The 15,241-nt window shown below is 31.6% G+C and overlaps 3 protein-coding genes across 3 annotated transcripts in view; all 3 read left to right on the top strand.

Moving 5' to 3' along the window:
• Positions 1-4,265: 4,265 nt before the first annotated feature.
• On the top strand, positions 4,266-6,083 carry LOC124420620 (2-succinylbenzoate--CoA ligase-like). The gene is given in 3 exon segments (XM_046954085.1): positions 4,266-4,644; positions 4,708-4,868; positions 5,481-6,083. Coding segments are annotated over 3 exon segments (1,116 nt in total). The 5' UTR covers positions 4,266-4,292.
• Positions 6,084-8,611: 2,528 nt separating this feature from the next.
• On the top strand, positions 8,612-10,661 carry LOC111674623 (probable CoA ligase CCL7). Its single transcript, XM_023435279.2, has 4 exons — positions 8,612-8,996; positions 9,063-9,261; positions 9,409-9,528; positions 9,601-10,661. Exons 1-4 carry the CDS (start codon positions 8,645-8,647, stop codon positions 10,583-10,585), a joined length of 1,656 nt encoding a protein of 551 aa, XP_023291047.2. The 5' UTR covers positions 8,612-8,644; the 3' UTR covers positions 10,586-10,661.
• A 3,528-nt stretch (positions 10,662-14,189) lies between these two features.
• Positions 14,190-15,241, top strand: part of LOC111674578 (probable CoA ligase CCL7) — a 2,373-nt gene continuing 1,321 nt past the window's right edge. Inside the window, exons 1-2 of the mRNA XM_023435223.2 lie at positions 14,190-14,651; positions 14,715-15,042. Coding sequence (XP_023290991.2) covers positions 14,300-14,651; positions 14,715-15,042 — 680 coding nt within the window. The 5' untranslated portion in view covers positions 14,190-14,299. The remainder of the gene's footprint in view (positions 14,652-14,714; positions 15,043-15,241) is intronic.

Here is a 15,241-nt window from a genome sequence, read left to right as displayed (position 1 = left end):
CAACACCTCCTCTTTGTGCATACCAAATTTCATTAAAATCGGATTAACCGTTTAGAAGTTACCGAATTATTTCCCTCTTTTTTTTTTCCTATACCACTGTGCGTTGTAGGGCTTTAACTTGGAAGAAGATGGGCAGTATTGCTTTCAAGTATATAAAATAGAAAACAGGTTGTGCCGATTATAATATTCACCCTTCACCATAGTTAATTTAATATATTGGCCATAGTTTGTTTATCTGGATTAGTTCTAAATTTTTGAATATATCTTTGTTGTTTATGGACCGATGAAGTGATTATAAATTTGAATATTCTCGATATCATGTCTAATAATATTATTGTAAATTTGGATCTCGAGATATCTGAGGTCTTTAGAAAAATTACTTTTACAGACTTACATATGCACGGGCAGACTAATGATCATAGCTTAATCGATTTTGCTATCTATTTGAATCCATAATTAATATTCATAATACTATAGAAAATTATATTATAAAAATTGCAAACGGAATGAGAAAATAAAACCTACACTTTAAGAATTTAATGTTAGTTAAAAGTATTTGATTATTAAGTTTTGATTTGATTTTTTTAAGTTAAAGTTCAGAAATTCCAACGATCCATGTACAAACACTTTACTCAAGTGCTCGAGCTACTAATCTATGTCCATTGCAGCCCCGTTGCGTCATCACTTCACCTAGAATATGTTATGGATAGATTAAAGTCTGAAGAAAAATTCAGACACGTTCATTGAGGAAAACATTTGAAACATTCACTATAGTTAGACGGGAGGGTGAGATAAATTTAACTAAATGTTAAGTGTAATTCAAATGAATTCCTTTATCTGAAATTTAAATTTTTATGATCATATTATTGAAATTAAAAACTGTCAGAACGTATTTTAAAAGCAATTATTTTTAGAACGACAACAAACAGAACCACTTCAGATTCTTAAACAAGATCTACTGATGTCACCATTACATTTCTAAGCCGTTGCTTGGAATACTGTTTTGGTTCTAAAATACTTTTAAAGCGTTTTCAAGGAACTAGTTCTTTGGCTATAGCTATACATTAGCACTACACTAGTTCAGTGGATTTCATACTAGTTTAGAAAGAATAAAATTGAAAAATATTTATAATTTCTCAACAGTTTCTTAAAATCGGTGCTAAACCGTTGCAAAGATTACTCTAAATATTCTCCTAAGCCTTTCGAGAACTATTCACCAAAAACTTGGTGATGACTTGTACTGTACAAAGCCACTTACTTTTCAATGACTTCTATTCTTCGTATGTATTACTTTCAAGAACTTCTATAATGACTTACATTTAATCAGAAAATTGGTTTTTACACACACAGACCACCATTGGCCGAAGAATAACAAACTGAGCGTGTTGCGAAACTAACAAACAAGAAGCTTGAACTCGTATTCTGTGTGAGCAATTTTTTTTGTTTATTATACCCTTCACCTTCGTGAGAAGGGTATATATAAGTTTGTCATTCCGTTTGTAATTTCTATAATATAATTTTCCGACCCTATAAAGTATATATATTCTGGATCCTTATAGGTAGCGGAGATGATTAAGCCATGTCCGTCTGTCTGTCTGTCTGTATGTTTGTTGAAATCAGTTTTTAGAAGACCCCAGATATCTGCGAGATCCGAATCTTCCATAATTCTATCAGACATACGACCGGCAAGAACGCTATTTAAAATCAGCAAAATCGGTCCATAAATAACGGAGATATGAGCAAAAAACCGAGACAACCTCTGAAAATTTCATATAAAATTTAGATTTTTTATTCATGCTCAGACAGAAACTGCAAAAAACAAAAACAAAATACATAACAATACGGTAAATATTGTTATTGTAATTTGTTTATAAAAGCAAAGCAGAGCAAGAGCAGCAGAGCAAGAGTAGCAGAGCGAGAGCAGCACTAATGTTTTGTTATTGGCTAGAAATATGAAATTAAGTATGTAGAGCCTGGATTAAGTGAGAACCTATAAAAGGGGACTTTCTGGTACTTTTTCGTTCTTCAAAAGGTATTTTTTGAAATTTCTATAATATTGAACCTAGAAACATGAAATTAAGTATGCATGGCCCGGATTAAGTGAGGACCCAAACAAGGGGAGTTTTTGGTACTTTTTCGTTTTTCAAAAGGTACTTTTTGCAATTTCTACAATATTGAACCTAGAAACATGTAATTAAGTATGTATGGCCCGGATTAAGTGAGGACCCATAAAAGGGGACTTTTTCGTTGTTCAAAAGGTACTTTTTGCAATTTCTACAATATTGAACCTAAAAACATGTAATTAAGTATGTATGGCCCGGATTAAGTGAGGACCCATAAAAGGGGACTTTTTGGTACTTTTTCGTTCTTCAAAAGGTACTTTTTGCAATTTCTACAATATTGAACCTAGAAACATGTAATTAAGTATGTATGGGCCGGATTAAGTGAGGACCCATACAAGGGGACTTTTTGGTACTTTTTCGTTTTTCAAAAGGTACTTTTTGCAATTTCTACGATATTAAACCTAGAAACATGTAATTATGTATGTATGGCCCGGATTAAGTAAGGACCCATAAAAGGGGACTTTTTGGTACTTTTTCGTTTTTCAAAAGGTACTTTTTGCAATTTCTACGATATTAAACCTAGAAGCATGTAATTAAGTATGTATGGCCAGGATTAAGTGAGGACCCGTGAAAGGGTACTTTTTGGTACTTTTTCATTCTTCAAAAGTTACTTTTTGAAATTTCTATAATATTGAACCTAGAAACATGTTATTAAGTTCGTATATCCCGGATTAAGTGAGAACCAGTAAAAGGGGACTTCTTGGTACTTTTAAGTTGTTATTAAGTTTGTATGGCCCGGATTAACTGAGGACCCATAGATGGGGACTTTTTGGTACTTTTTCGTTCTTCAAAAGGTACAAAAGGCTTTAAACACATCATGGTGAAGGGTATATAAGATTCGGCACAGCCGAATATAGAACTCTTACTTGTTTTTTTAATAGCTTTGTAACAACTTATTAGTGTGTACTTATTTAAGTGGTGATTTGTAAACGAACGGGAAATGTCATCATCAAAATAATGAGATAACTTCAAACAAAAATCATTAGTCTCAACGCCTAAATAGATCGAGTACACAGTATTATCATGTTTTATAGAACTAGTTGTGTATGTAATACAGTTTTTGCTGGGTTGTATTAAAATTAAAAAAATAAATAAACTTATATGTTAATAATTAGCTTAAGAATATAATATAAAGCTTTAATTAATTTGGCGGACAATTAAAAAAAAATGTTTTTTGTTTAGCCCATTTTATGGATTTGTAAGTGACATGCAATGGTCACATGCGTAATGTAAATTAATCATTAATATAAAGTGTATGTATTTGACTGGTTTCTCAATTCACAAATCGCGATTTACAGTGTGTCATAAGTGCAATTTTTTTTGCGAATTATATTCGAAAACATATAAAAACTGTATTAATAGAGTTAGAAAAAACTTTCATTATCACGTAAGGGTTTAAAAGGCTAAAATTTACTTACACAATGTCATTTAAAGTCGTAACTATAACTCGGTGATATCATTAGAGGCAAGTACTTACCACTAACGCTTACAAGTAATAAGAAAAAGAAGTCGTTGTAAATCGCTTGAAAAATGTAAACAGCTTCTATAGCTTCACAGGAAAGAGTACTAACGAATTGGTAAGTATTTATATAACACCTAATTATTAAGACCTTATAAGTCTACTTCTATATAATCCATGCTATAAGTAGTAGTCATTGAAAAGTATGTTGTTAGATAAGTAATTACAATTTAAAGTCATATTTTTAATCAATAATAGCTCGATCCTCATTTAATTTTCAAATTAATTTCAGAGTGATACAATTTTTTGTATAAGTATTTTAGCTCGGATAAGGCCCGATTATAATCGGATGTATAGAGAGCAATGTGCTGATCGTAGAAATCGGTAATCTAACATAATTCTGATTCCATACTTTTGAACGTAACGTAATCAGTACAAACACATAATACCACCCCCAGATGATGAAGGGTAAAACTTGATTACGTTTAGGATGTTAAGTAATTTATACCAGATTTTCCTTATAATAAATGTTAGCTTTCAGATTAAATATATTATAAGTGATCTACACTACTGTAAACAAATGCAATTAAGTAATTCGCTTTTTTTCATTCAACAAGCTTAATTACTTAATGCAACAAACAATAGTTTCATTTGCAATTTTTTTCAAATAGATTTCAACGGTCTTGATCAATATACGAAACATAACAGACATGCTTCCTTTAACGGCTACTTATTACGATCCTAAACAAAAACTCTGGTCCGGACTGGTTAAAAAAGATTTGTATAATGAAAATATAACATTGGGTGAAGTGATATTTTTGGAATTGTCTAAACATCCACAAAAACTAATACAAATCAATGATTCAACAAATGAAGAAATGACAGCGCAGCAATTTCTTGATCATGTTATGGCTTTGAGTAAGAATTTATTGAAAATGGGCCTTTAGGTAGGCGATGTTGTGGGTATGTATGCCAATAATGCCACGCATACAGCAACGGTTATGGTGGCCGCCTATTTTTGTGGTACTCCGGTAAATGCTCTATATCCTGGTTTCGATAAAGGTAGTGTAATTTATATTAAATGATTCCATGTTGAATATATTTTTTTTTTTTTGACTTCTTCAGATAGTGCTCAATTATTTTATAAAGTTACCAGACCTAAAATTATATTTTGTGATGTAGAAAATTACGAAATTGCTGTAAAAGTTAATCAGGACTTACAGTTGAATGCACCCATATATACAATGAATGGGGAAGTTGGGGGAGTGTCTAGTATATTGAGTTTGGTAAAACCGGATATAAAGTTTCGGCAGGAACCTTTTGCGTGAGTATTTTTATAGCTTTAGTGGTGCGTTTACGTCTGATGTTGGTAACGCCTAAAACTGTTGGCCCAACTTAATTAAATCAAAGCCAAAATTTTTGTCAGTTACACATATCAGAACAAAACCGCTTCCACTCTCTAAAATTGTCAACATTTTGAGAATAGTCTTATTTGTTTTCCTTACAAACGGGGTCATCTATAAACTTAACATATCATCCCTCTTTAGATATCCATGTGTAAACTTAAAGGGCGATGATACTGCTGTCATTTTATGTTCATCTGGTACCACTGGTATACCTAAAGGCGTGCTCTGTTCACATCGGGCGTTACTTAATGAAAAAATTCATTATGTCAACAGTTTTTAAAATAGTTTCCCTACTAATTTCTATAACCCTTTAAAATCTAGCCTCAATTTAAAATCTGATTCAGTGGTGTGCACTTTTAGTACCATGTATTGGTCATCTGGGCTTTGGAGCATGAATGCCTCTTTAATAACTTGTTGTTTGCGAATTATTACTGATAAACCATTTACAGGGGAATATTTCCTACAGCTAATCGAGCGTCATCAAATCACTAATATGCAACAAATGGTAATTTTCCCTATGAACGAAAACTGGATACTGAGGGTAAATTAACTGCCAACAAGAAAGTACGTATAATCAATAAGAATGGTGAATTTTTGGGACCCAATGAACATGGTGAAATAATTATTAATACACCCTACAAATGGTTTGGTTACTATCACAATGAAGCCGCCTCAAAGAAGGCTTACATAGGCAATTGGTTGCATTCCGGCGATATTGGTTTCTTTGACGATGACGGTTTCTTGCATGTGTGCGCTCGTGATAATGATGTTTTTAAAGCTCGCAACTTTCAAATCTATCCACCGCTTATTGGAGATGTTGTTATGCAAGTGGCTGGCGTTTTTGAAGCCTGTGTTTTTGGTATACCCGATTTGATGTCATCACATTTAATTACTTGTGCAGTGGTTAGAACCGCGAACGATATTGGTCGCAAATTGTCAGCTAAGGAAATTATTTCCCATGTTAAAACGAAAATGGGCAATATGTATCATTTATCGGGTGGTGTTTATTTTCTAGACGCCATACCTAAAACCGGTTCGGGTAAAGTACAAAGAGCTAAAGTTGTAGATATTGTGCTAAAAATGAAGGAGAAATAAGTGTGATAAAATATTGGAATATAGTTTGTAATAAATATGTACTAAGTTTATAGATAGTAAATGATTATTAAAGGTATAATTAGCTGAATAAAATAGTATTTAGTACATTTACTTATTGTTGACAAAAATAAACATTTTTTACAATATGTCTCATATTGGGGTAGGGATAAATATGGGCCTATCTTTTAAAATCTTGCTAGTGGAAATTTTATTGTTTATATGCGATTTTTGATTTTCAAGTAATTTTCTAAAGGGGAATTTATATGGGGGTTAGGGGGGCAAATAAGACCCGATCATTACAATGTGTGGTTTAAACTTCTATAGAACTAAGTTTAGCCGATTTTTGTTGACCGCCCTATTCGTGCGGTAAGGTTGGATGTGTCGTAGGAGAAATAAATAAACAATTTCAATCATTTTCAAAACGTTCGTCCTTGGGCAAAATGAAGAGTATGTGCAAATTATCTTGAAAATTGCAACTTGCAGAGTGCTCGCAAGCTTTACGTGGAAACACAGAAAGACAGACAGACGGACATAGCTAAATCTCAAAAAGATTTGAGCCGATTGGAATACTTTAATACACTGGGTATAGGACCAATATTTGTGGGTATCAGCACAAATGCATAATACAATGTATGCTATAATGGTGTAGGGTATTTTAAGTCAATGTGAATCGTATGAAAAACGCTTTTATAGCTTTACGGAGAAGATGACATACTTCTACTCTGGATGAAATGTAGTAGCCATTGAAAAGTTTAGTTTTTGCTCCATAATAACCAAAGTTTGAAATGTTAAAATGAGATTAGTATATAAAATACAAACATTTAAACAATTTATAGTCTAAAACGATCGAGCTTAGTCTGTTAGACTAACAATATATGAATAAGTAGAAAGCAATATAGGCTTCGAGAAACGTTTATTAGACTTCTTTAACTCTTGGGAAGGTTATGTAATAATCTATCATTCCTTACTAAATCGATCTATAAATAACGGGGAAACAGCTAATGGAGATCTTGGGTTTTTTCATTTCATAGCAAATTAAAACAATTTATTTTTTTCGTCCAAGTATTTGACGAGTTCAATATGTTGAACATATTGAGATACATGTGAAAAGAAAACGGTCAGCGTTTTATAACACTACGACATTGACATTCTTTATTCCAATCCAAACCAGTTTGTAACACGAATGGAGTCTTCTATCTTTCGAGTACTAACGGACTGGACTTTTTATAAATATGACTTTACCACACACTTGTTTTACTTTATTTTGACGTATATCGATCATTTTCGATGAAAAATGGAAAAAGTGTTTTCGAAGGATATTGCAGGATATTATCCTTTTTAGCATGGAGTGACATCAAATTCTAAAATTGGAAATTTTTTGGAAATAACCATTTACTTTAGGTGTGAACTCAAAATAACACTCTAAATCGAGAAAAAATTAAAAAAATCTTGGGACACGTATACGTGAAAAAGTTAACAAATAAAATCCAGATCGATTTAAGGTTTATAGCTTCTATACAAAAAAATATAATATAGAATATATAAATCATTTAATAAAAGCTCTACTCGATCGACATAATGTTGATTAAATCTTTCTAAAAATCAAATATACAAATTATTCTTTGAAATTTCTTTTGCGATTTATAATTGTTTATAGCTCCTATATAAAGTCCAATAGTGCTCTGCTAGAACAACATAATGTTGATCAAAGCTCCCCAAAGATCAAATATATATAAATTATTTTTCGAAAGTTTGTTCCGATCTATGGTCATAGCTTCCATATAAAGTAAAAAAAAAAATCGTAAATTGTTCATTCATTAACAAAGATATCGGGAAACACTTGTACAACAATTTGTTATATACATACTTACAAACATATATATGTAGATCATTCAGTGAGACTTTTTCTGTATAGATGTATTTCTCTAAGTGTATTTACTAATTTATGCAAGATTTTCTTAATATGTAAGAAAAAATTATATTAAGTCAGATTAAATAATAACATTAACAACTGATCTACGTACCGAATACAAATCTAAATGAGTATTTGCATTTGTATTCAACAATCAAACATTTTATATCATTTTGAGTTTGCCCAGCAGTTCTAGGTTACTGTGAGTATATATTTTGTTTTAATTTGCGAATTTCAAAGATAACAAGGTTGTTGATTCGATTTCCAGATGGTAAGTGGTAGTCATTGAAAAGTAAGTGGTTATGTAAGTACAACCCATATCCAAGTTTTTGCTGGGTAGCCTTAGGCAAAATAACTTGTGCGAAACATTCTATTAATTACTCTTTGCATTACAGAGAACCTATTAAAGGTATAGAACAATATATTTTAATGAGAATAGTAGGAAATTTAATATGATTGCCTACTTTTTAGATTACAAAGTACTTAAAAGGGGTAACTTGATTACTTGTAAAACTGTCGGGTACTTGAAAAAAAAACTAATAAAAACAAATACATACGTTCCTAAAGGCAGATAACTGAAAAAAATTTTCAATGAATTTTTTTTGAACAGATTCCAGCAGTCAAGTTCAATATTTAAAACAAGACGGTCATGTTTCCCTTAACGGCTACATATTACAATCCTCAGAAAAAACTCTGGTCCGGGCCAGAGAAAAAAGATTTATATAATGAAAATATGACATTGGGAGAGGTAACATACTTGGAGTTCGTTAAAAATCCACAAAAAGTTATACAAATCAATGATACGACAAAGGAGCAAATGACAGCTCAAGAATTTCTCCTGCATGTTAGAGCTCTGAGTAAAAATTTATTAAAAATGGGACTTAAGGCAGGTGATGTTGTGGGTATGTATGCCAACAATGCTACTCATACAGCAACAATTATGATGGCCGCCTATTTGTGTGGTACTCCGGTAAATGCTCTATATCCTGGTTTCGATAAAGGTAATTGAGATATTTGTTCATATTGAAGGTTTTGAATTAAGGATTTTTGATTTTTTTACTCCCCAGATAATGTGCAACTAATCTATAAAGTTACAACACCCAAAATTATATTTTGTGATGTAGAAAATTATGAAATTGCTTTCAAGGTTTGTAAGGATTTAAATTTAAAAATTCCAATCTATACATTAAATGGTGAAATCAAGGGAGTGTCTAGTATATTGAGTTTAGTAAAAACGGAAACCGAGTCTCTAAATGAACCTTTCGAGTAAGTATCGTTTCTACTTTTAAGTTTTTCTGACCTTTCAAATTGAAAAATTTTATCTTTATATATCATCTTAGTTTAAATCTATTCTGAGTTTGAGTGGTTCGGAAAAACATCAAAATTTCAATTCAAAATTTTCTTAATTTTTAGATTTCCCTGTGTCAACTTAAAAGGCGATGATACTGCCATTATTTTATGCTCATCTGGCACGACCGGTACACCTAAAGGTGTACTCTGTTCTCATCGGGCGTTACTTAATCAACCGGTTTAGTACGTTTATCTAGATCTAGACTATTTTAAGTTTTATCTTTATAAATTTATTTTCTCGTTTTTTTTTTTCAGTCTCAACCTCAAATCCGATTCAGTTTTGTGCACTTTTAGTACCATGTATTGGGCTTCTGGACTTTGGAACTTAAATGCTTCTTTAATAAATTGTTGTTTAAGAATTATAACTAATAAAGCATTCACACCTGAATACTTTCTGCAGTTGATCGAACGTCATCAGATCACTCATATGATAACGAATGGTAGTCATATGGCTGAACTGGTAATGTACGATGATGTTGCAAAAATACAAAAATCTCTGGCTAGTATTGATACATTTGTAGTTGGTGGTTCCAAAGTGCCATTGATTGTACAAGAAAAAATGATAGATATAATGAAAGTAAACAATAAACGTCCCGGCTTTGGTGTGGCCTATGGTATGTCTGAGCTATCGACTATGCTTTCGTTTAATGGTGGTTATATATGTGAGCAAAAAGTGGGTTCGGAGGGTAAATTGACTGCCAACAAGCAAGTCCGCATCATTAATAAGGAAGGCGATTTTCTGGGGCCCAATGAACATGGTGAAATTATTATCTATACACCTTACCAGTGGTTTGGCTACTATCGTAATGAGGATGCCTACAAGAAAGCTTATAAAGACAATTGGTTATATACCGGCGATATTGGTTTCTTTGATGATGATGGTTTCTTGCATGTTTGTGCTCGTGATAATGACGTTTTTAAAGCTCGCAACTTTCAAATCTATCCACAACTTATAGAAGATATTGTGGTACAAGTACCAGGTGTTTTTGAGGCTTGTGTTTTCGGTATACCCGATTTAGTGGCATCACATTTAATTACTTGCGCTGTAGTTCGAAAAGATGACGACAGTGGCCGCAAACTAACGGCCAAAGAAATTATTTCTTTTGTTGAATCAAAAATGGGCAGTATGTATCATTTAACGGGTGGAGTATATTTTATAGATGCCATACCTAAAACCGGTTCGGGTAAAGTACAAAGGCGTAAAGTTTTGGATGTTGTGCTTGACATGAAGGATAAATAAATGTATTTTAATTAGAAGATAAGAATATTTGTAGATAAATTGTAATTAATAAATATTTATAGTGAAATTAGATGAAAGAGAATCTGACCTATAGTTTTAAAAAATACCGACAAAAGAGTTATTTGTTAAAGATCGTAAGCTTTTTAACTGATGTTAAAGAAAGTGTTTAAAAAATATGATGAATTTTTTTATATAAAGACCAAAAATATAAGGGGCTTATTAGATTGTTAGACCATCTAGCCATGTTTAACCTTGTTGACAAAAAATTAACAGTCCTTAGAACATAACCATTCGTTTAATTCCCTACAGCTCGGTCCATAATTGACTAAAGTTGAATTGTCATGGTCAAAAGAAAAACTCTTGAAAATATCGGTATGTGCTCATAAATATGGTTGGGTAGTACGATTAAAGTCGAGGTCACTACCAGACCTGTTATGCTTACCTTTACATGGAAAGTATGGATGGGAAAACCGTTATACTTTATATTTTTTATTATTATTATTATTTTATATTTTTTGAGTAATTAACGTCTGATGTTCAAAAATTCAATTTCCTGAATTTAGTTACTAAGAATTTGCAATGATTGTGGGATGAAGAGGGATGTACTATTTGGAAAACTATAGCTCTCAAGATATTTAATGCGAAGGCTCTGCAACGACAAAGAAAGTCATCGCTAAATATTCTCCATACGTCAGAACCAACACGTCTAACAATTTAAAGTTGTACCTACAATTCTATTAGTTTACTTAGAAGAGGCCTTACGACGTTCTCAGGGGGTTACCTCATAGGTTTGTTGTGGTTCCACTCAAAGTTTCATTTTTCCATGATGTCATATAGGATCATCTCGCCCTTGCTTTTAATTCTATACTTTTTGCATCGTATGATTTTGTATCGTCAGTTATACTTACCCGATATTCATTTCTGATAGGTCCCATACGATGCAAAGCTAATAGACTAATGCGGTATCAGATTTTACTTCAAGCCTACAAGCAACTCTAATCCAGTTTAAAAATTTCGTAATGGTATGGTATTTTAACTGGAAAGTAGTATTGTGATAATAAATATTATAATTAAAACGCAAAGGATCAATCCAAAAAGATGTTATTTTTATGTATTATAAACAAAGTGGCGTCAAAACATTAGTATAAAATCATAATATTTTTGAAAAGTGTGTGCTTTATGAATCGTCATTATTTTAAATACAAAATGACTCGACATTTTTTAAAAGATGATAACATATACATAAGTAAATATAAATAAATAAGAAATATGTTATTATAGTAATAGTACTTTATATTTTTAGAAAAAAAACGTAACAATTTAGTTTTATATGGTCCATATTTTGAATAAATTTATGCAGATTAAAGTGGCTCGAAAATTTAAATGGCTTTTGAACTAACACACAAGTAATATGATTTTCGTAAACTAGTTCGGGCGAAGAAGTAAAAAATTTAGACATATGTATGTCTTAAAATAAAATTACTTTCTATTAATATTCATTTAAATTGTTAATGCGTGACCACCCTAATATTATTAAAATTGTCGTCAATTTGTGTTAAAATTTTGCTTAGTTTTATTTTTATGATTTAGAACAACAGATAAAAAATAAGATAAAGTAACTATAAAATCGGTACAAAATATCTTTTGGGAATGTTTTTCTATTTTTAAGATTTATTTGCATTATAATAGTTATGTCAGGGTTAATATCTAAATTAGTTATCAGAAGTGTAGATTCATGTTAATAAATAGTGAAAATGTTATGATGAATTTGTTCTTAGACAATTTATCAATATTTTTTTTACCAAAATCTAGTGTTAAGTCTGCCCAGGGTGCCTTAGAGATCGACTTTTTATAAAGTTGAAAATAATGGACCAATTTAATTCCGTCCATAATTGACATTACCCCCATATATAGTCCCCTTCAGAAAATGACTTTAACACTAATTTCTGGCCTAAAAATTCGAGTATAGCGATGAAATACGGGTTCTTACAAGCCGAACCCTCTATTATTTTTAAGGATCGGACCATAAATGACCCTAACCACCATATAAGGTCCCCTTCTGAAATGGCTTAAAAGTTAAGTAAAGCGATTTTTTTATCTAACCATAAATGACCCTACTCCCTTTCTGAAATTGACTAGACGCTCATTACAGTTTTCAAAATCTTAATTCAACACACGTAAGTTTTATAAGAGCTAAAATGTAACTTCCAAATTTAGTGAGGATCGGTCCATAATTGACCCTACCGCTCATACAAGGTCCGTTTAATAAAATTACTTTGACGCTTATTACTGGCTAAAAAAATACAAATATAGCAATAAAATTTGACACAGTTAAGTTCCACGCGATCCAAAATCTCTTTACCAACTTTTATGTGGATCGGTCATATGAGGTCCCCTTCAGAAAATGGATTAAACACTCATTACTGGCTTAAAAATACGAGTAAAGCGATGAAATGCGAGCCAAGACCTCCCTACCTACTTTTTCAGGATCGGACCATAATTGACCTTACTCCCTATATAAGTTCCTCTTCTCAAAATGGTTATAAAAAGTTTCTCAGCAAAGAGTTTTGAATATGAGTATAACGATGAAATTTGAAATAAACAAGTTCTATCTATGTACAAAATTTTATGAGTATTGGTTCATAATTGACGCATATATTGTCCTTTTCAGAAAATTGCTCATACGCTCACGTTTGAAAAATTGAACATACGGTTTGATGGTGGATATGTAAGATTCGGCACATTCTGCGACCTGTATCTTGCTCATAAGCTTTACATGGACAATTAGTCAAACATACGGACATGATATAATTAACTTTGAAAACCCGATTGGTATACTTTAAGGTGGTTATGTAAAGAATATTTTTGTACGTTACAAACATCTGCACAAAACCCCACTATAGAAGTGTAGGGTAATAATATTTGACCGTATTTAAGTTTATTTTATCGGTTCACGGTACTGCAGTGCAATTATACATGAACAAGTTTTATAGAAACAGAAATCGTACTATGTAATTTTAATGTTCATAGCTCCAAAATTGACATTATTCCCTATACAAGGCCTCCCTATAGAATGATTCTGAAGGGATCCTTAAAAATATCGGCATTACAATATAATTTTAAACAAACAATATTCGTTCGAAACTGAATCCCTCACGTAATTTTTGAAAGCATGAAAGCATAATTAAACCTACAAACAACCGTAGAACGGGGTCTAAGTGCTTTATTATTTATTATTGTTGTAGTTTTCTAATCACGTTTAGAATTATTTTAATATTACTTATTTATACAACATTAATTACTTGTTTTCAATATTACACTCAATAATGTTTAAAATTAGACTGAAAGAGGTCATGAGAGACGTAACGAAAAATATCAAAATTATCGTTCATATAGACATAATACTGTTATAATATTTCGCAGTGTATTGACACAATAAAAACTACATTTCTAAATTACATTAGAAGTACAAATTTAATTTAAATTAAAGAAAAAATGCTTATCATTCTGGCTTTATCTAGCTTTCAACAACTAAGATCATTAAGCTTCTGAGACAAATGCATGTAAATAGTTTTGTTAACCTTGTTCGAGAATAAATACTATAAATTTATGAGAGATATGTAGATAGATAGACCTTCTCATTCATTCATCATTCTACTCAGAAATTGTTTAAATTTAGTTTTCTATAGACACTCAAACTAGACAGAACACAAAATGCAGCCATTATCAGGAACTTTTTACGATGCAAGCGAAAAAATCTGGCATGGACCCAAAAGAAAGGATTTATATAATTCTAAATTAACAGTGGGCGAAGTGGCCATAGAGCAATTAAGACAAAATCCTCACAAGATTATACAAATTATGGATTCAACAGGAGAAACCTTAACAGCACAAGAGCTAGTGGATTATTCTTTAAATTTGTCTAGAAATTTGCTGAGTTTGGGTCTAAAGCCTAAAGATGTTATAGGACTTTATGCTCAAAATAGTACTCACGTAGCCACCGTAATGTTGGCCTCATTTTTATGTGGTACACCGGTAAATGCCTTATTTCCAGCATTTGATGTGGGTAAGTTTTATGAGAGTAATATAAATTAGTTTTTTTTTTTGATAAAGAATTTTATTATTTTAGAAAATGTTGCCCTGATTTACAATAATACCAGACCAAAAGTTATATTCTGTGATGTTGAAAATTATGAAAATGCCCGAACAGCAAATGATAATTTAAACCTAAATGCTTTGATTTATTTAATGAATGGTGAAATTGCTGGTGTAAGGAATATTAAGGAACTATTGGAATGTGATCATAAATTAACAAATGGTGAATTGTCTGCTTTTCGATTGCCCTGTTTGGATATGAATGGCGATGATACTGCTATCATATTGTGTTCATCGGGTACTACTGGCACTCCAAAGGGCGTAATGTGTTCACATTATGGGTTGCTTAATAAGGATTTATAGTAAGTTGTATCTTATTATTGGAATAGTTTCTAACAGTTTTGAATTGATGTTAAATCTTAGGCCAAAGATAAAGATGTAGTTCGACTACAGTTCCGACCGTCATTGCAATCAGCCAAACCGACACGTTATTTTAGCTCCCACTAGAGGTGCTTATATGTTATTGGATCGAAGTCTATAAAACAAGATGGTATAGATGGT

The sequence above is a fragment of the Lucilia cuprina genome, chromosome 6 (genome assembly GCF_022045245.1).
Source record: "Lucilia cuprina isolate Lc7/37 chromosome 6, ASM2204524v1, whole genome shotgun sequence".
In the NCBI taxonomy this organism is placed as follows: Eukaryota; Metazoa; Arthropoda; class Insecta; order Diptera; family Calliphoridae; genus Lucilia; species Lucilia cuprina.
This window is presented reverse-complemented; position numbering and strand designations above follow the sequence as displayed.